This window comes from Bison bison, unplaced genomic scaffold, assembly GCF_000754665.1.
Source record: "Bison bison bison isolate TAMUID 2011002044 unplaced genomic scaffold, Bison_UMD1.0 scf7180017864371, whole genome shotgun sequence".
NCBI lineage: Eukaryota > Metazoa > Chordata > Mammalia > Artiodactyla > Bovidae > Bison > Bison bison.
In genome coordinates, this window is record NW_011494943.1 from 7,827,484 (window position 1) to 7,847,338 (window position 19,855).

The 19,855-nt window shown below is 52.5% G+C and overlaps 1 protein-coding gene across 2 annotated transcripts in view; it reads right to left on the reverse strand.

The window, feature by feature from the left end:
- Positions 1 to 1,185: 1,185 nt before the first annotated feature.
- RNF157 (ring finger protein 157) overlaps positions 1,186 to 19,855 on the reverse strand; it is a 58,833-nt gene continuing 40,163 nt past the window's right edge. Inside the window, exons 11-20 of one of the 2 annotated variants that reach the window (XM_010856206.1) lie at positions 19,749 to 19,850; positions 19,511 to 19,623; positions 17,184 to 17,422; positions 16,126 to 16,234; positions 14,641 to 14,752; positions 13,853 to 14,040; positions 13,481 to 13,546; positions 12,605 to 12,653; positions 10,207 to 10,317; positions 1,186 to 4,172 (exon numbers count right to left, since the gene is read on the reverse strand). In XM_010856206.1, coding sequence (XP_010854508.1) covers positions 4,051 to 4,172; positions 10,207 to 10,317; positions 12,605 to 12,653; positions 13,481 to 13,546; positions 13,853 to 14,040; positions 14,641 to 14,752; positions 16,126 to 16,234; positions 17,184 to 17,422; positions 19,511 to 19,623; positions 19,749 to 19,850 — 1,211 coding nt within the window. In that variant the 3' untranslated portion in view covers positions 1,186 to 4,050. Of the gene's footprint in view, positions 4,173 to 8,669; positions 10,318 to 12,604; positions 12,654 to 13,480; positions 13,547 to 13,852; positions 14,041 to 14,640; positions 14,753 to 16,125; positions 16,235 to 17,183; positions 17,423 to 19,510; positions 19,624 to 19,748; positions 19,851 to 19,855 lie in introns of those variants that run through there. The other variant, XM_010856205.1, reaches the window with a different exon arrangement.

Genomic DNA, 19,855 nt, shown 5'->3' on the forward strand with positions numbered 1-19,855 from the left:
GAACGCCAGAGGCCGGGGGACCGGCATTAAGTAGCAGCTCCGAAGGCTTCTCCTGCTGCTATGGCGACGCTCCGCCCCTATAAACAGCTTCCGCTTCTGCCATTGGTCAGTGTGTCTCCAAGGGGACCGCGGGTTCTTAACACTCTCTCTGGCGGTAACTCTCTTCGAACTCCCTCCTCCTGCCGCCTTCTCCCGCGCCACGCAGCCCCCTACCCGCCACCCGGTCCCGGCTCCAAACATTCCCGCGCAAGGGCCCCGCGCAGGGTTCTGAGAGGCGCGCGGTTCGGCGCTCCAGCCGGCGCCCCGGGAGCCCCGGGTGAGCCGTCCGCTGCGGGAACCTCACTCCCGCCCTACCCCCCTACCCTCCCACCTTCCCGTCTAGGCTGCTCTGAGGTGTAGACGGCTCCTGGGACGCAGCCTGGGCGCGCGGAGGCCAAGGCTGGGAGCGGCTTAGACTCGGGGACCGCGTGCTTGGGGTTTTCCTTTCCTCTCTGGGTTGTGAGTGGCACTTAGGCACGTTTCTGCGGCCTATCCCAGTCTCCCGACCCTGATTGTCGAGTGGTGCCCGCAGGCAGGTCTGACTCTCCGATGCCACCTGCCGCTTAGGTCCGCAGACGCCCCCATGGCAGGTAGGGTAATCATTCTTCCTGGTAAGCGCTCCCTCCCAACCCCATCCTCAGCAAGGTTCCCAGAAGTGGACATCCCAGGAGCTTCTTCCAAGTGTCCCTCCCTCCCTTCCAGATAGTCGAGGAAGCTGAGTCACTGAGTGGTACCCAGAAAAGCCATGCCCTTGCCAAATTCTCCTACCAGGATCATTTGCTCCGTTAATTTCACTAGCCTTTAAGTGATGAGGACCAACAGCGGACTGTAGTCCGCTCTCCTCCCTTCTCCCAGCCTCCCTCCAGTCACCAGCTTTCCTGCTCTTCAATTATTGAGCAGCTGCAGTTGGAAGTTCTCCGGTTTAAGGGCGGGGGGAGGGGGTGAGGGTTGGGGGGAGGGCTCCTTATCACGCCTTTGCACAGGAGCTGTGACCAGGCCAGCAGTCAACTCCCATCCAGAAACATGTCTTTCCCTATCCCTTGTCCTAGTTCACTCCTTCATATCCAGCTTGTCTTGAGGAAAAATAATAAAGAGTGCTGGAGAAAGTGAGACAGAAACTTTCACAAATAAGCCAGCTGCGCAGTTAACGGCTCTCCTTCCCCTGTCAACAGTTTTATTCATTTTTAAGAATCATGCAGCAATCCATAAATGTTGCATCCTTGACATCCCCACTGTAGTGTGCCCACAAGTGTACTCCGGGGGGGTGAGGGGTACACAGATGGCACGACAGGACACGCAGACTCCCACATACTAGGTGTGCAGATCCTAAAGCAAAGTGAGAAACCAGCATGCCGAGATCAGGTGGACAGGACACAAACTCTGCCCAGGTGAGATGGCTTACAGTGTGTGGATCTGTGCCCAGGCGATGCCCCAGCGTGGGCATGACCCCTGGGGGGATGGGACTGGGTAGGAGAAGGAAAAAGGACTCCATGAGGAGGCCAGGGTCATGGCACCACTCAGAAGTGAGCTCACAGGTGAGCTCAGACCTGAGCATGGCAGGAAGGAACCGCAAACTCAGGGGAGTCTGTGGCTTCGTGGGAGAAGCCAGGCCCTGTCACAGGTTCTCTGGGTCACCTGCTTACAACATGATGGTCTCCAGATGATGGCTGGGGTATTTGCCCTGTTCCCTGACCAGGCTGAAGACCAGCCTGTCTGGATGAGCTATTTCTAGGAATCTTTTTATCCCCACCTTTGGTCGGACCATGTGGCATGCAGGGTCTTAGTTCCCAGACCAAGGATCGAACCTGCACCCCCTGCAGTGGAAGTGCAGAGTCTTAACCACTAGAGCACCAGGGAAAGTTTTACTTGCCAAAGAGCTAAATGAGAGCAGAGTGGTGGGGGGCTTGGGGAGAGAGCAGGAACTGTCTGAGAACAGGCATGAAGAGCCATTTCTCACCCAGGTCAGTCTTGGTTATGGAGCCAAGGCCTTGAGGAATCTCTCTGAGCTTCTTCCTTGGAGAAGGCAGACCCTCCAGAAGGGGTGAAGACAATGGCTTCCTCTTAGGGTTCCTGGCCGCTGTGGCTACTGTTTACCTGCCTCTCTTTCATCTCAAGTAACAGCACATTGTGAATACTACCTGCCGGGAGAGCAGGTGGGTCTGAATGCCACCACCCCAGGCTCAGGGAAGTCCCATTCCCTAATGTTTCTGGGGCTCAAACTTCAGGGAAATCAGTAAGTGGGGTTATTGCTCATATCTTAAATAAGATAGGGGCCATACGAATGTTTTGAGGAAAGAAAGGACATGAAGTGGGGCCTGAAACAGCAGAGTCTGCTGCAGGATTTCAGAGAAGGTGAACGTGAGAAACTCAAGACAGAGGCAGAGATTCAGGCTTGGCTTGTGTAGTGTCTGTTGGGACTACAGGCCTCCCCATCCCCCAGAGCAGGATGTGACCCACAGCCACCAGTGTGCGGGTCACCACCCACCTGGCAGCGCCAGGAAACTACACAGAAGCTTTGAAAGGTCCTCTGGGCACTGAGCTCGCCTCAAGGCCTTGGGGAGGACCTGAAAAGTTCTTCAAGGGCCACAATACCAACTATTAATTCAGGTCATCGTGGTGGACGCATCCTAGGGCTCTGTCAATCACACCTCTGCCTCACAAACTGTTGGATCCAGCTTTGCTTCCCAGTCTCAGGCTCCACTGAACAACGACCTCTTCCAAAACCCGGCAGACAGCACATCTATCTGAGAGCGGGAGGAATCCACTGCCGACACCAGTGGTGAGACAGGAACAGCCAACAGCTTACGGTCTGGTCTTGCTGTTTCAGCGTGTCAGTTGTATGTCCTACACAGGACTGGGGTGGGGTGGACACATGATTTGAACAATACCTCTAAATCTCTAATGAGCCTATGGAAGGTAGTACCTCCCCCATCAGGCTCAGCAGACCTGGGGGGGAGGCAGGGGAGGACAATGGGTGGGGGGAAGCCCCCTGGACTACCCCTGGCCCCAGCTCAGCCCTTTCCCCAACCTCCTTTGGGGCTCCTGGGCACCAGTTGAGAATTACCGCTCCACCCCTCTCGCAATCTGTTTCTTCAACTATTTAAGAAAAGGGGGTGGAGATGGCTACAGTGGGGATAAGAAGGCCACTTGACAGGGCGGTAGTGATGAAATGTGATACCACACGACAGCTCCCAACACGTGCCTGGCACAGAGAAGGGGTCAAACTGTTTTTGCGGTGTCACCTTAGGATGGAGTCCCAGGCTTTCTTGAGTGCACCTGATCATAAATAACCCTCCGGAAGGGAGCCATGTAACTAAGGGATTCTCAGATTCAAGCACGATTTAGCCTCCTTCCTAAGCAGACAGACACATGAGGCACTGCCTCTGCTACCAGAAAGAAGAAAGAACTGTTTTCCCAACCAACCTTCCAGTGGTTGCCACTGTTTCCTGTCCTGGAGAAAGGAGCTCCTAACGCTTTCTGAGGGGGAACTCCACTTCTAGTGCAATATGGCTTTCCCTTTTCGCAGGAGTCATCCCCCAACCCCCTACCCCAAACTGGAGGTTTCAGATTGGTCATGATGTCCCAGAGACCAGAAAACGCCAGGTGTTTGTAAGGAAGTCACGCAAACTCCGAGTCCTCCTGGTCTACCCGCCTAAGGAGACAAAGATGCACGAGAGACAAGTGGTCCACGGGCCTCAGCTCCACCTGAAGGTCAAGATTTGGTGGAAACGTTTGCAAAAAGTCTCTGCAGAGGTCTCAGGAGCTGCAGTTCATCCCGTGGCTTTAGCCCTCAAGGAGCAAGGAGGCTTCTGGTCCCTTCTGAGAGGGGAAGGATCATGACTGCGGAAGAAGGCTGGGAGAAGGAGCAGGAGCCCTCAAGCATCCAGCTTCCACGTGGGTCTAAAGAGTCTCCACGTGTCTTGCTGAGGATGCCCAGCAGGTCAGCGGTGCAGCGAGGCCAGGAAGGGATGCGAGGACAGGAGGGGGGCCCTGGCACACAGGCCGCGGTTCTCAGACGGCCAGAGGCCCCCACACGCAGGGCCTGTCCTCGGGGTCCTCCAGGCTTCCAGAGGACAAGCGCCGGCGCTGCGTGTTCCGACGACTCACCACGTTGTCATCAGCCTGCCAGGCACCTGAGAAGAGAAAAACAAGGTTACTCGAGCTGGACCTCCAAATCAGTCCAGATGGTGTCCCCAGCAGGGCAGCCTGGGAGTTCAGCACGAAAACTGGCAGGCTGCCCATGACTTGGAGCTCCCATGGTGTGCCAACCACAGCACATGAGGAATCAGGAGCAGTGGTGCCCACTGGGCCAGGGACAGTCACGGACACTGGGGCCCGCAATGGCGGGACACATGGATGGTCCCTGTTTTGTGGGACCTTGCCCTAGGACCCACATTTGTATCTTTATTTGGTCTTAAAGTTTGCTTCAGTGTTACCGCAGACAAGGAAAAGAAACTGGGTCTAGCTGAGATGTTCGTGAGGCAGGAGGAAGTGGACGGGAGGGAGAAGAATGTGTTAATTTGGGCCCAGAGTTGACGTTTGCTGTGGGGACCAGGGTGGAGCAGGAAGTGCTTGGCTGCCCAGAGGGTGCCAGGGACTGAATGGCATGGGGGAGGACAGTGCAATAGCCATTCCTCTCTTTCTGCAAACAGCCCGCTGAGGTCTGCTATCAGCTGGTGCCATCAAGCCCAGGAGGTATCAGCCCCAGAGCCATGGGGTCTCGCGAGTACCATCCTCTAAACTCATCATCCTGTCTCCAGTCCACGGCTCCTGCTTGAGAAGCTGCCCACGCTGGGAACGTCCACACCCCTGGACTGGGGCTTCTCTCTCCTTTGTGCTGTGTATCCAGTCACAACCTCTGGCTTGTTCACCCTCTGCTGCTATTTAGTCGCGAAATCATGTCCCAGTCGTTGCGACCCCAGACACTGTAGCCGCCAGGCTCCTCTGTCCATGGAATTTTCAGACAAGAATATCGGGGCAGGTTGCCATTTCCCTCTCCAAGGGATCTTTCCAACCCAGGGATCATCAAACCCAGGTCTCCCACTTGGCAGGAAGGATTCTTTACCGCTGAGCCACCAAGCAAGTGCTGTTCACTCTCTAGTCATGTCTAAATCTGTAAAACTGGGTACACCCCCAACTTGTAACATACTGACTGTGTGACCCTGGGCAGGTCATTGTACTTGGAGTTCCAGTTTTCCCGTCTATCAGATGGAAGTGAGTACTTAGCCCCCAGAGTTGCTGGGAGAGGTAAGCGAGGTGACACGGCAGAGTGCTGAGCAGGGTGCCTGACTCTTAGAATGTGCTCGACAACCAGGCCCGCCCCCAGCCTTGTTCAGGTTCATCTCCCCCCAGCAGTCCTCCAGCCCACAAACTGGCTCCATCTATTCATTCCCTCCAGTGCAGCAAGAAACTCCTTTCAGTGGAGAGGAGGAAGCCCTAACCCCCTGGGGTTGGGGAAAGTCGTCCAACCTCTGGTCTGAGAACCTTTGAGCCATCTCTCCCAGCCTGTCCCACACGGCCCCCCAGCCAAAGAGGGTCCAGCATGTGCCAACTTGCTCCCCCAGGGCCTGTACCACTGCCCCCCTCCTCATGCCGTGAAAATCGCTGAATCCTTGAATTCCTCCATTGCACTGTGACCTTCTCCTGGGCGGAGCCAAGAGGCACACCCGGCCCAGCAGGGGGCTCATTCCGAGGACAGAGCCCGTGACCCTGGACTGGGGGCCTGAGGCTCAGTATATTCTCCTGTCGAAGGAGGCCACTCATGAGGGTCTGGGGTCAGCCTTCGTTTAGGCCAGCCCAAGACACGAAACCCTTTAATGGCAGAAACACTAGGATTAAGTGGGTAGAAACTGAGTATTTCGCATAAATGTCCAGTTGCAATCATCCATCCTAAACCTCTTATACTACCCTGCAGAGATGGACCCCAGGCCAGAGGAGTCCGTGAGACAGAGAACTGTTAGGTATCTCTCGCAGCCAGACAGAATGTGGGAGTCCCTATTCCCTGGGGGCACCACAGTCTGGTACCCCTCTAAGGATGGCCCTCTAAGTGTGATGGCATGACAAGTAAGCCAGATCGCCCTTCTAAGTTAAGAACCCCCAGAGAGAGTGAGTTGTTTGTTCAAGTATATAATTTGGTAGAACTCATACCTATTCCTCAATGTTTAGGGGGCAGGACTCCGGAACGGTGGCTGTTTGGTGGGAAAGACCAAAAGCAAATGGTAAACGAGAGAGAAGACACAGAGACACACACGCATGTACAAAGTCAAACGCCTCCACTACGCGGCTACCACCACCGGCTGCCAGGTCTGAATGCCTGAGTCCTTGCTACCAACGCCACCGGTCCAGTTCCTGAGCCAGGGCGCACACGTGGCTCCTTCTGAAACCACCTCAAGACTCAGACCTGAAGCCTCTGTGCTCCTGGGCTTCGTGACAGTACCCTTTCTTCTCAAAAGGGCCCCTGCTGGACCCATGGCCAAACCCTGCTGCTGCTCGGCTCCTCCTGTTCAGAGGGAGAGCCTGGGTGCAGCAGGTAAGCCATTCTGTCCAGCCCTCAGCCAGAAAAGGGAGCCTGGAGATTCAGGATCTTTCAGCAGGGGTAGAAAAAGGTGCTTCTCGCGGAATTCCATCCTGGGGACTCAGAAATGGGAGAGTGGAGAGACCTCTAGAGGCAGATTTGAGAAGCACATCCAGGGTGCTTTTGCACACCCCTTCCTGTCTCTGAAAGTGTTAGTCACTCAGTCATGCCCAACTCTTTTCGATCCCATGGACTGTAGCCCACCAGGCTCCTCTGTCCATGGCATTCTCCGGGCAAGGATACTGAAGTGGGTTGACATTCCCTTCTCCGGGGGATCTTCCCAACCCAGGGATCGAACTCCAGTCTCCTGCATTGTAGGCAGATTCCTTACTGTCTGAGCCATCTTCCTGTCTCTGCCCAGCCACTAATTAAATGCGAGGGCTGTAACAGCTCCGACCATCCTGTAGAGTCTCTCCAGGAAAAGAGGATGTTCATTTCAATTTTTCCTTAGTATCTGGGAAGTGTAACCCTTGCTAGTATTGTCTTAGTCTTGGGTTATTTCAGGTCTCCATAAGTACTTGTTTTCTTTTTTTCTGGTCATGCTGCATGGTTTGGGGGGTCTTCGTTCCCTAGTCAGGGATCGAACCTGGGCCATGGCAGTAAAAGTGCCAAGTCCTAACTACTGGACCGCCAGGGGATTCCCTCCATAAGTATTTTACATTTCCTTGGTGATGCCCACTCCTGTACAATGCAGTCATTTAAAAACATTTGTATTTCCACTAAGCCAAATTATCCTTGCTTTCCCCCATCACTCCCCAGAGCCTTTGCACAGAACTGTCACCAGTCCCCTGACTACTATCCTGCCACCTGTGTGATACGCCATCATGTTCCTTGCAATCACATCTGCCTAGCACGCATTCTTATCTGCTCACCACCTACCTCTCTCAACTCAGATTTCCTCTCTTTGGGAATCTTTCAGAACAACCTCAGAATATACCAATATTCTCACACTCTGCTTTAGTTTTAGGGTCCAAGAAGATCCAGAAGCTTCTTAGAGAAAGAGGGGCTGGATTGACACAGGTACTCTCTGAGCATCACTCCCACATGGGTGATGAGAGCGGGGAGGATAGGGACGTGAGTGGTCCTCGCCACCAGCTGGGGATCCTGGCAGAGCACGTGTGTGGCTGGGGGCAGTGGGCCATGGGATGTTCCCCGGGCTCTGCTGCTCGTGGGCCCTCCGTGAAGGGACTGACATCCTTGTAGAGAGGGAGACAGAGTGCCTGAGAAGCTGTCCTGGCGGCTAAGCCAGCCTGCAGTACCTCAGCCATAGGATGGAACTCCGAACTTCCAGCTGAGTGTGACGAAGCCTGTCTATTCCATGGGACCTACCAAAGTGGGTACTTCTGTCATTAACCCAACACATCCTTCCAGAGAGTTCCCCAGCACTTTGGTACCAGTGTGATGCTAACAGTGGAACTGTAGAAACACTTACTGAGAGAGCAGATGTACTTGCCCTCTCCCACGAGAGCCTTTGAGACCTCCGGGTGAGGCTGCGTAGGGACCCCCTCGAGCACATGCCTGGGACCAGAGCAGCCATCCCAGGCATGTGCTTTCACATCTGGCCTGAACGGTGAACTCGGTTTAATCTGAGAATGGCTGGCTCCTGAGATCACCATAAGGAATTCCAGGTCTCATCCCCATCCTGCAAGCCCAGAGTGGAATAAAGATCCACCAGCAGGCTGGCCACAGGGAGGTAGGGAGAGGAAGAAGCAGACAGAATGGGATCAGTTTCCACCAGCACGGTCGGCTGAAACAATCCCCACCCTCTGCGAAAAAATGAGGGTGGGAAGGGGGGTCCCCGGGGGGAAGCAAGAACCTAGATTTCTCTTAAAGCCCAGTGGGCACAGCTGCTACAGACACAGGGCAGAGTGAGGGGATGTCATCTTCCCCAGAGTGAAAGTGTTAAATCACTCAGTCATGTTTGACTGTTTGTGATCCCATGGACTCTCCAGGCTCTGTCCATGGGATTCTCCAGGCAATAATACTGGAGTGGGTAAGCCATGCCCTTCTCCAGGGGATCTTCCCAACCCAGGGATCACACCTGGGTCTCCTGCATTGTGGGCAGATTCTTTACCATCTGAGCCACCAGGGAACCCCTGGTCATCTTCCCCAGCTACTGACCAAAACAAATTCTTCCTGTAACCCTTGCCCCGGACGCATCCACACTTTTGTGGAACAGGGATTCATCTATTCTCACAATTTTTTTTTTCTTGAAAAAATCCCAGCATGTGGAATATAGGCCCTTGCCAGTTAAGAATGGAAGCCCCAGTGAGAGCCCCTTGGGTGTGCGCACGCCCAGCAAGCTCGGGGCACGAGTGAACATGAACTTTCACAGAGTCTGGATAACATAAATGAGTTTCAAAATAAACAAACCGGACAGACAGACTTACAAATTTGGCAAAAAGACATGAGAAACACATGGACAGACAGAAGCCAGGTAAGGAGCGGGAAGGCAGGAATGAAGTGGACCCTGGGCCCCAGCTGCTCCCGGCACAGACTTGGCAGGGTCAGCGCTAAGTGGGGAGGCGTCTCTGGGAATTATGGCTTCCCCTGCCGCAAGCCTGCGCAGGGCCAGAGGGGTGAGGACCTGGGTCTTCTGCAGGCTGATGGAGAGTGGCAACCACAGGAGGCTGTCCCTCCAGCCCCTAGCCACGTCACCGAGCTAGTAAAGCACTGGACCCACGACAAAGACGTGGCTGTCCTGAAGCGAAGGAAGTCTTCGTTTCAGGGCACTTTAAAAGATTACAGAACCACGCAATGTGAAGGCAATCTCTGCCGTGAACCCAGGAGAGGCAATTTCAACCTAGTTCACTGGGCAAGATGTGGCTTTAGAGGCCTGCTGGTGGAGCCCTTGGTAAGCAAGGACCAGAGGGACCTCAGTGCCTGGAGTGTGACTGACAGGTGGGCTTCTCTGTGAGAATGTATCACAGATTCAGTTTAGCGTCGTGGGAACACGTCAGGGGCACCCTGATGGCCCTGGGAGAGGGCCAATTGAGTTAAGTCTCCGGGGAGAGGAGGCACCTTCCACCCCTGATCTCTCCTCTGGGATCCACGTCCAGTGAGCATAAGGCAACTGGTGGTCACCCAGGCTCTGGGTCACAGAGCCACTCGCTCATCTATGAAACCAGAGCCACTCGCTCATCTATGAAACGCTGACTCTCAAATTCCTCTCTGATCCTAACGATCCACACTCCTCTGGGGAGTTGTAAGTTCCCTTTTCAAGGGCTCAGGGCTCTCTGAGACTTTCTCACAGAGGTGATGTCTGCCTCCCACGCTGCTGATAGAAGCAAGACGTGGCCCCCTGCCACGGGATCTGTAAGATTGTGATGCATGCGCCCCGTCAGGACAAATCGGAAGAAATGGAAGGAATTTTTGCCCCTTTTCTTCGTGCCTTAACAGTCTCGCTCAGAGCAGGGGTCTCTCTTTGCTCAAGGACTCTCCTTTCAGCAACTGGCTTCCAGCATCTTAGCAAAGCCCGTGCCTGCTTGCAGGAACTCCAGGGCAGGAGGTGGGTGTCCCAGGGTGAGAGCAGGGGTGCGAGCCGGGGAGGGAGCATCTCCCACCAAGTTCATGTTCAGCAGACTGCCACTCACCGGGTAAGCAGACCTCAGAGCACAGCTTATTGTCCAGTGCTTTCACGCTGGCGATGTCAAAGTCATTGTTATTGTCACACTCCATACCTAGAAATGCGCATGTCCTCTGGCCTGTAACGGAGTTAAGGCAGTTAGAGAGGGGCTGGCTGTGTTTTTTCTCTGCTTTGCTGTCCTTAAAATAAAAATCTTAAAGATGGAGACAAAAAAAAAACAAACCATATCATATGTTAAAAAAAAAGACAGTAATTAAGTGGGTAAAGAGTGGACAAAAAAGGAATTAAATTGTTTGTGTTCTCCTGTCCTGCTGTTTCTTTAACAGGCTCCTTTCCAGCCTTTGTTCCTGGGAAGTCAGACCCTGGGGAGGGCTGCAGGATGTGGGCCCAAGCCCAGAGCAGGACTAAGTCAGGCTGGGAAGAGCTGGGGGGAGCCACCGGGGAAGCGATTCTGCCTCTGGCCCGTGACTGTGGGTTTGTATAGGGTGTGTTTATGACCACAAGGCTCTGCGAAATGACTAATACATAAAACAGCAATTAAAGCTCTTCGGTTCCACAATTTTGCCCGTCAAATCAAAGAACTGCTTAGTTCACAAAATTACAATTTATTTTCTGATGAGGCTTAATTTGTTGTTCTGAGTATGTTTTAAGGCAGCAGTCCCCAACCTTTTCACCACCAGGGACTGGTTTCCCAGAAGACAGTTTTTCCACATACCAGAGGGTGGTGGGGGATGGTTTCAGGATGATTCCAGCTCATTACATTTATCGTGCACTTTATTTCTATTATGATTACATCAGCTGCACCTCAGATCATCAGGCATTAGACGCTGGAAGTTGGGGACCCCTGTTCTAAGGGACTGACTGGAAACCTACAGTCATGTAAGACAGGGACAGTTTTAGATGTTATTTTTTTTCAAGACTCTCCCCTCTTTTTTTTTCTTGGTGGAAGGGACAGGAAGAAACATACAGCTACCGTGCTGGGCTCTGGAATGTCAGGCAGAAACCACTTGCTGCCCTGCACTTTCCAGAAGCTAATATTAACTGCCAGGGCGACAATCACAATGGGGAACTCAACCCTCAAGACATCAACTGCAGCGCCCAAACCCCACTCGGCTGGCTGGCGCGCGGAGGCGCAGTCTGGTTCACCACACTGCTCCTCCCCGGCTCCCCGGCCAGGTGGGAGCGGTCCGGTGTGCCTGCGCCTCCCCGACGGCACCCCACCCCCGGCAACGGCCAGCACCAAAGCAGAAGCGACTAGCGTGACACCTGCGTCCAGGCTGGGATCCAGGTCTGCTTTGGAGGTCGCCCTTCTGAGGAGGTGCCTCAGAGCAGTGGAGGGAAGAGACACTGCTCCCTGGGGTGCCAGGTCCTCCCCTCCCAGGTGGGAGTCCCAGCCCCCTCGGATCCTGCTTCCCTGCTCTGCCTGCAGGTCCCCTCTAGGCTTACTAGAAACAAAATTCTTCCCCCTGAAGATATGATTGACCTTATTTACTAAACAGAAAGAGTCGCAGATGTAGAAAGCAAACTTATGGTTGGGAGGGGGAGGAGGAGGAGGGCTAAATTGCGAGTTTGGGATTGACATATACACACTGCTATATGTAAAACAGCTAATAAGGGCCTGCTGTATAGGGCAGGGCACTCTACTCAATACTGGGTAATGATCTATGTGGGAAAAGAATCAAAAAAAGAGTGGTTGTACCTATATGTATGTATGTATATAATAAAATATTATACATAATACTTACAATATTATATATTGTATATATATATATAATGGATTCATTTTGCCATATAGCAGAAACCAACACATTGTAAACTACTCCAACTGAGAAAAAAAAAAACACCAGGTATAATTGAGGCCTAATGACAGTAAAGAGAGTCTGCCCAATAGCCTACGAACACTGGCCTGCCCTGAGCTGCCGAAGTCTCTGCTGCAGCCTTCACTGTGCCCGCTGCTGCCAAGGCCCCGCTGCTACTGTAACAACAGCCCTTTCCTTCACTAAAGCAAAACCAGACCTACTGCCTGCAGTCCTTCCCACCAAGCGATGGAAACTGCCCTCTGCTGCTGCTACAGCTCAGCTCCAGGGCTGCCCGACCAGCTCCATGAGACTCGGCTGAGAAGCTGAAGCAGGAAGGAAGGTGAAGGGAGCTGCCCAAGAAGCTTCAGAATCTACTCCACATAGACAGAGAACCACCCGAATGATATCTTCTGCAGCCTTGGCTCGGGGGCCTGGAAAAAGCTGGGAAGGCCCCTGAGGTCCTCGGATACTCTGCTGGATTTCTGCTGTTTCATCAAGCAAATTTTTGCTGTTCCACCCAGTCACACCAGTGCCCCTTTCTGTACCGTTTAGCGAATACCCAGGAAAGAAATGTGGTAACAGGGAGCCAAAGACCAGGCCTTTTACCATCTTCCTGTGTGGGCGATGCGTCCTCTTCCTCTAGAACATCGTTCCCCTAGGACGGAAGGAAGGCGCTATGAGTCCAGAAAGCAGTGACACGAGTGTACCGAGTGGCTGAAAACAGCGCTAACCACCCTCCTGGTCTCTGTGCGTTTCCCATCCATGTGAGACGGCTCGGAGGCCCAGCAGAGGCAGATTTTGCCTGGCAAGACAGGATCAGCCTGTAGGGACCAGGTCTGAGGCACATTACAGACAGATCCTAGGACTCAAGAATAGCCTAGGTAATAGTTTAGCTCACACTGTCTCTCTAAGGTGGATGTCGAAGTTGTGAATTGAAAAAGCAAATTGTGAGATCAAAGCACTTTCAGAAATTCCTTAGGATCTCAAACCTTGTCCAGATATGTCTTTGAGAACTTGTGGCTCAAAAAAAAGTTCTGGTGGCCTCACTGTGAGCCAGGTGCTCCTATACGGCCCCACAGCTGGGTCTGAGCACTTCTCATGCTGTATTACAATCCTGACTCCTCCACCGGATGGAGCTCCTGGATGGGTGGAGTGGGTAACAGGCAGGCAAAAGCCACGTCACGTGGTCGGTGTCCCCCAAGTGCCAGGAAGCACCCGTGAGCCGGCTGTCCCAGGTGAATACTAAGTGAATGGAGGACAAACACCCTCTCGAGGGTCTGACCTGGAAGACTTCCCTCTAGAACTCTCTCCACGTCTGTTACACTGAGACTAGTGCCCTTGCTAATTGGGCAGTCCTTCGGCTCTGCACCTGCCTCTTAACAGGCTTCTTCCAGAACAGCTCCCATCCCATTCGCACCCTCTGCCGGCACCAAAGGCCCCTAGACTTCCCCGCACCACCACCGTCCTCCGCCTGGCTGTTACCTCTGCGTCCTGCTCCTCGGCTGCTAGGCCCATGAAGTTGCAGTCTGGAGATGCCGCGGGCGTCACCTGCAGAAGAGCGGCAAAAATCAAGTTGCAGACACCACCTTGTAAGCTGCCAGGCAAGCTTACCTCCCCAGCTCGCCTGGCAGCAAGCCCAAACCAATCCTCAGGACAGAAGTGGTGCCAAACCAAAGATCAGATATGAGGGTGTCTTCGACTTAAGGACGCGGTACCCTGTTTTCTGGGCTCCCTTCCCGAGCACTGGGGAGGCTTTCTGATCTCCCTGGCAGACCCTGGACTGAGCTGCTTGGGATGAGCCTGCAGAACCAGAGCTCTGCAGATGGCAAGGGCCATCCCGCACCCTCCGCTTACCTCTTCTTCATCTGAGGGGGTCCTGCTGGCGGCCCGGGGGGAGGGGAGGGCCTCCCCCTCCTCTTCCGTGCCAGGGGCGATGTAGGAGCCGGACATGGAGGAGACGGTGTCGGTGCTGATCTGGGAGTGCTGGCTCTGGGAGGACACCATGGACATGACCGACTGGGCCAGGCTGCTGCTGGCAGGGTCTTTGGAGACAGGAGTTGGGGAGGGGGGGAGGAGATGGAGGTCAGACATAGCTGCCATGAGCCGACTGGGAGCAGGGTTCTCTCCCCGCACCCGGGGGCCATGAGGACCATGGCAGCCTGGCCTTGCCCTCACCAAACAGGGTTTAGATTTAAGGTTTGCCAAGGTTTGGCTCCTTTACGCTTTAAGTTTAAATTTTTTCTTTTTGGCCACGCAGTGGGCCACGGAGGATCCTAGGTCCCTGACCAGGGATCAAACCTGAGCCCCCGGCATTGGAAGCTCGGAGTCTGAATCACTGGACCCCAGGGAAGTCCTTATCCTTTACATTTTAGAGCTCTGAACTCAACCTCAGGAGTGAGGGATTTGCTTTTCCCTGTTACGATGTTAAAAGAAACCTTACCACAGCAGGACTGGGAGCAAGATACCTGCCTCCCCCCTAGCTGGGTGGCAAGACCACCCTCTCATTTCAAGACACTGAGTCCCGCTTCCCTCTCAAGTTGGGCCCTACTTGGTGTGGCCGCTGAGGTATCACTTGGCTGCTTCCCCAGTCCATCCCGGAGGAAATACTAGAAGTGCCGTGGACTCCCGCCCTCCTCAGGTACCTTCTGGGGAGGAAATCGTGGAGGAGAGCGGGGTTCCCGTGCAGGACGACTGATCAATAGCTCCTGACGATGACAGGGTCAGGTTCTCACTTTCTGGGGTGACACCACATTCCTGGGGAGAGGCAGAGTTGGAGGGAAGGGGTCAGGGCAGGGGACCCGGGCGAGGATGGTGGGGGGTGACATGCGAGGCAGAGCCGGTTTCTCCTCTGTCATCACTCTCTGCAGCCCTGATCTGGGCTGGCTGGCTGTCTCCCCGGGGAGGTGGGAGCGCCTCCTGCCCGAGGCCCAGCACCTGCTGGAGCCACACAAAGACAGCAGCTCAGATGACCCAGGTCAGCTAGCAGCTGTGACACGGGAACACCCCAGGCTTCCCCAGGATTACAAACAGCTTTCCTTCTAAAGGGGAAGAACACAAAACCAGTCGAGGCCCTGGAGCCCCCCTGGGCTTCTCCTCTGGGATGGGGGGGTTGGTTCCAGCTCGATGGATCTAACATAAACACCATCTCCCTCCCCAGCCCGCACCGGCCCCCCACCCCCACCCCGCCATCCGTCACCTGGGCTGGTAACCTCAGTCCACCCCGGGCAGATGCAAAGGTCTGTTGGTACTCTCTCCTCCAGGTAATCTTTTCTTAAACTGTAGTTCAGGCATCCCCCCTGCCTAGCTCTGTCTGTTTCCTGCCTGATCCTGTTTGCACACCTCTGCCGGGGGGAACTGGTGGGGCCAAGTTCCCGCTGTACCACTGGCCTTCTCAGGGCCCCCATTTCTGCTCCGTGCTCCACGAGTACCGTCCCTGCGACCAGGAATGTTTCTCTCGCCTTTCTCTTCAATGTCTGAGAAATTCTGCCCCTGCAGTGGGGGTGCGGAGTCCTAACCACCTGACAGCCCGGGAATTCTCCACGGACCGCTTTTTTGTGCGTGTGGCCCATTTTAAAAGTCTTTATTGAATTTGTTACGATATTGTTTCTGTTTTATGTTTTGGGTTTTGGGCCACAAGGCAGGTGGAATCTTAGCTCCCTGACCAGAGATCGAACCTGCACCCCCTGCATTGGAAGGCAAAGTCATAACCACTGGACTGCCAGGGAGGTCCCACCATGGACCACTTTTTAAAGTGAGCATCCCCGCTCCTAGTCTCAACCCTCCCTTACCTGATCAGTGGTACCACCTGCCACATACACTTTGACTGTCTTTGACTGTCCTGCGTGTCTACCCCACCCCGACTGCCAAGCCTATAATAAGCACCACGAGGGCAGGACTTTAGTGTCTCTCCACTGCTGCTCTTCTTAGCACAGAGGATCACAACTGGTCAGATACACAGGCCCCATACTTTGTTGAAAGAATGAGTCTACTGACACCTTTGCTGCATCTCAGAGGGTGTTCAGAAGGTGTCTGATGAGTGAATGAGAGCAGATGGACCGGAAGAGGCCAGCAGGCAGGAAGGAAAGGACCCAGAGTCCAAAACCCAACAAGGATGGCCCATACATTACCTCTCTGAGATGCTGGCCTGACGGTCTCTGAGACAGCTGTGTTTCAGATTCACTGCAGGAACGCTCATCGTCCTCTTCAGGCAGCACGGAAGAATTCTGGGAGATGGACCTGCGTGAGGCCGGAGGGAGAAACAGCTGCAGCCAATGCCCACTTAAAGAATGGAACTTGCCTGCACCCCCATCAACTAGAAGTCAGAGGGCCGTGGGGGGAACTGCAGGGAACTCACCTCGTAGGAAGGAGTAGAGACGTGGGAAAAGGCACTGAGGGGTCTGAGACCTCTTCTGGGTGTCAGAAAAATCTGAGTTTTCCCTTTTGCTCCTTCAAATAGTTGTGTCTGAACTTGGGGGAAACCACTGACATTTTTAGGGTTTCAGTATTTTCATCTGTAAAATACCCTCCTTTCTTCTTTCAGGGAAACTTATATTATGACTTGTGCCTGTGCACGCACGCTCAGTCATGGCTGACTCTGCCACGCCATGGACTGTAAGCCCGCCCGGCTCCTCTGTCCCTGGAATTTTCTAGGCAAGAATACTGGAGTGGGTTGCTATTTCCTCCTCCAGGGAATCTTCCCCACTCAGGGATTGAACCCATGTCTCCTGCACTGCAGGCATATTCTTTACCACCATGCCAGCTGGGAAGCTCCATGACTTGTGCCAAGGTGGATGTAAATACTTAAGAAATACAGATCACAAGGCTCCTTCAGTCCTCAGACTAAGTGACGCTCCCCAGGGAGGCTCCCATAGATGACCCTAACGATGTCATCTTCCCTATACTTTATACCCTCCTCCCGAAACAGAACTTGTAAGTTTTATCCGTCTGGATCCGCCTAAGGACCCATGTACCATCTTATTTTCCTCTCCTAAGGGATGGGATAACTCCCCCTCAGGCGTTGTTAGCCCAGGTCTCCAGTGAAATGAGCAGCTCTGGCAACAGCCCAGAGGGTCTAGGCCGCCCCTGGGGCCCAGGTTTGGAGTGGAGCACAGAGGAGCGGAAGGAGGGACCGAAAGCATCAGGTCAAGGACTCCAGGGCCAACGCTGTCGCTCGCCGCCTACTCACTTGGAGAGACTCTTTTTGAGCTTGAGTCCCTGGCTGCCGCAGTCGGAGAGGCGGTCGAGGGGGGAGAAGGTGCGGACGGGAGGCAGGTGGCCGTCGCTGCCGTAGGAAGGCAGCATTCCTGAGAGGTGTCGGTCTCCGAGCACGTGGAGTGGGGGGACCGCTGGGGATGGGGTGAGGGGCCCATTGAGGGCCTCCAGAAGAGACACCACCTCATAGCCTGGCGGAATGTTCTCTGAGGACTAGGGGAATCAGAGACAGGTTGACAAATTGATTAGATACTTTTCATTTTATGGGAGGAGTGTGTTTCTTCCTCTGTGGTGGAAAAATGCTTTCTTTTATATCTAGTCTGGGGGTTCTGCCAAGAAAAGCGTCTCTATTAGAGGCAGAAGAAAGAGAAAATATCAGAGAACCACATGTGCCGAGACTCTACTCATACATGAGCTGCTTCTTAATAATGTTTATTTTTTGATTATAATAGAAATATGTGTTCTTTACAGGAAATTTGGAAAACATCTAAAAATGGAAAGAAAAAAAATAACTGAGTCACCCAACTGATAGCTTTCATCAGCCTTCTAGTGTATTTTCTTCTAATTTTTTTTCCTCTGTACTGTTTACACAGTTGTGATCAATCTGTAAATAATAATTTTATACCAAGCTTATTTCACAGAACATAATATTTTCATTCACTTGTGTCCATTTTCATAGATACCATACCTTTCCTAATTCTTCCACTGGTGGTGGCTTGTTAATTGCATCCATTTCCCGCTGTAAGCAGCATGTTGATGCACATCTGTTCATTTATTATGCACACATCTCTTTTTTTCAGATCATTTTCTGGGTATTAAATTCTAAGACCTTAGATTACCAAGTCCAAAGGTTCTTTTTTTTTTTCCCGTCAATTATTAATTTTATTAAATCTTCACTCTATCACACACCTTTTTTATTTTTATAAAGCCATTTTAACATTTAATTTTATTTGTATTATTATTTTTTGGCTGTGACGTGCAGCAGGCAGGATCTTAGTTCCACAACCAGATCAAACCAGCGGCCGCTGCACTGGAAGCACGGAGTCCTAACAACTGGACCACCAGGAAATCCCCAAGTACAAATGTTTTTTAAGGCTCTTGATATATATAGCTGTTTGTTTTTCTACAGTGAACTTTCTAGGTATACTCCTATAAGCAGGACAGAATACCTGTTTTAATTGCTTCTTGGACAGCATGAGGTTATCTTTAAAAAAGGAAGTTTCTTAATTTGAAAGGTGAAAAATGGTCTCTCATTTTAACCAGCATGTTGTTGATTTTTAATGTGGTTGACTTAAAATTTTAATGTGTTTGATCATTAACCAGCTATGTTTCCTGTTTTGAGAAATTTTTTTATACTATCTTTGCCCATTTATCTATTGTTTCATTCAGGTGAGTTATTCTAGAGATCCTAGCCTTTCCTCTGACTACATTTTGTTGTGCCTACATTTTTTTCTTTATAGGATTTATTGATTGTGTTTTAATTTGGGCCATCTTTTACATATCTAAAGTTTAAAGTTTCTTATGTGATAAAATCTACATGTTCTTTTTTCGGGTTGTTTTCAGGCTTAGAGAACCCATCTAGAGAACCCTCATCCATAGTCAACTGAAGACTCATCTGTAAAGTATTCTGGGTTTTTAAGGCTTGGTTTGCTTTGCCTTTAGGGTAGTTAACTAGTTCCTCCACCTGGAATTCATGATCTGATTAGGCATGAAGTGCTAAACGAACTGATTTTTCTTCCCTAAATAGCTACCTAATCATTCCAGTACCACTTACTGAATAATTAATAATTAATCTCTTCCACTCACATATTAACCTAAAGACAAGACCTTCTAGTCTGTAACTACAAAGCTCGGAAGCTTTGCACCATCACTTACACTACGAGACCAAGGTGAATTATTTCATCTACTTGGCTCCTACTATCTGAAGCCATAAAACGGAGTAAAGAAAGAGTCACCTCTGAGGATTCAGATAAAAATAGTAAGTTGAATCTAAACTTCAAACAATCACCCTCTTGTTTCTGCCTGGGGGCCTTCCAGAACTGACCCCACCTCCGGAGTGAAACAGCAAGCCGCTGGCTCTAGGGATGGTAAATATTAACTGGACACTGAGCTCCCAAGGTGGCAAGGAGAGGTTTTAATGATCAGAACATCATTTTCCACTGCACTATAGGCTGGTTCTAACACAATGCGATCTCGGCCAGCTTACTCAATACTTCAGAGTGCCAAGATTCACTTACTTGCTGCCAAGCCACATGAAGGAGGACAGAAGGTGGGGAAAAACAAAAAAAAGGCCCAACTTACAGAATGCTCTTCTGAGTCGGACGTCTGGGATGAGAGGATAGGGTTGAAGCTGGCTGGGGACAGGGGGCCCAGTTTTTTCCTCATGGCTCGGATTTGGAGCAGTGCCCGGAAGGCTGTGAAGAGGGAAACAGGTCGTCAGGACATGGGGGAGTCAGGAGGGACTAGAGCCTCCATGGAAGCCAGCCCGGCTGGGGGGCGGGGTGACCTGGGGGGCCCAGCGGGGCCTCGGGGGGCTTACGCAGTCGGCAGATAGGGCAGTTGTTGGCTTGGTAGCGAAGGGTGTCGGCGCAGGTGTTACATAGGCAGAGGTGGCGACAGGGCAGGATCAGCGTGTCCCGCAGGTCA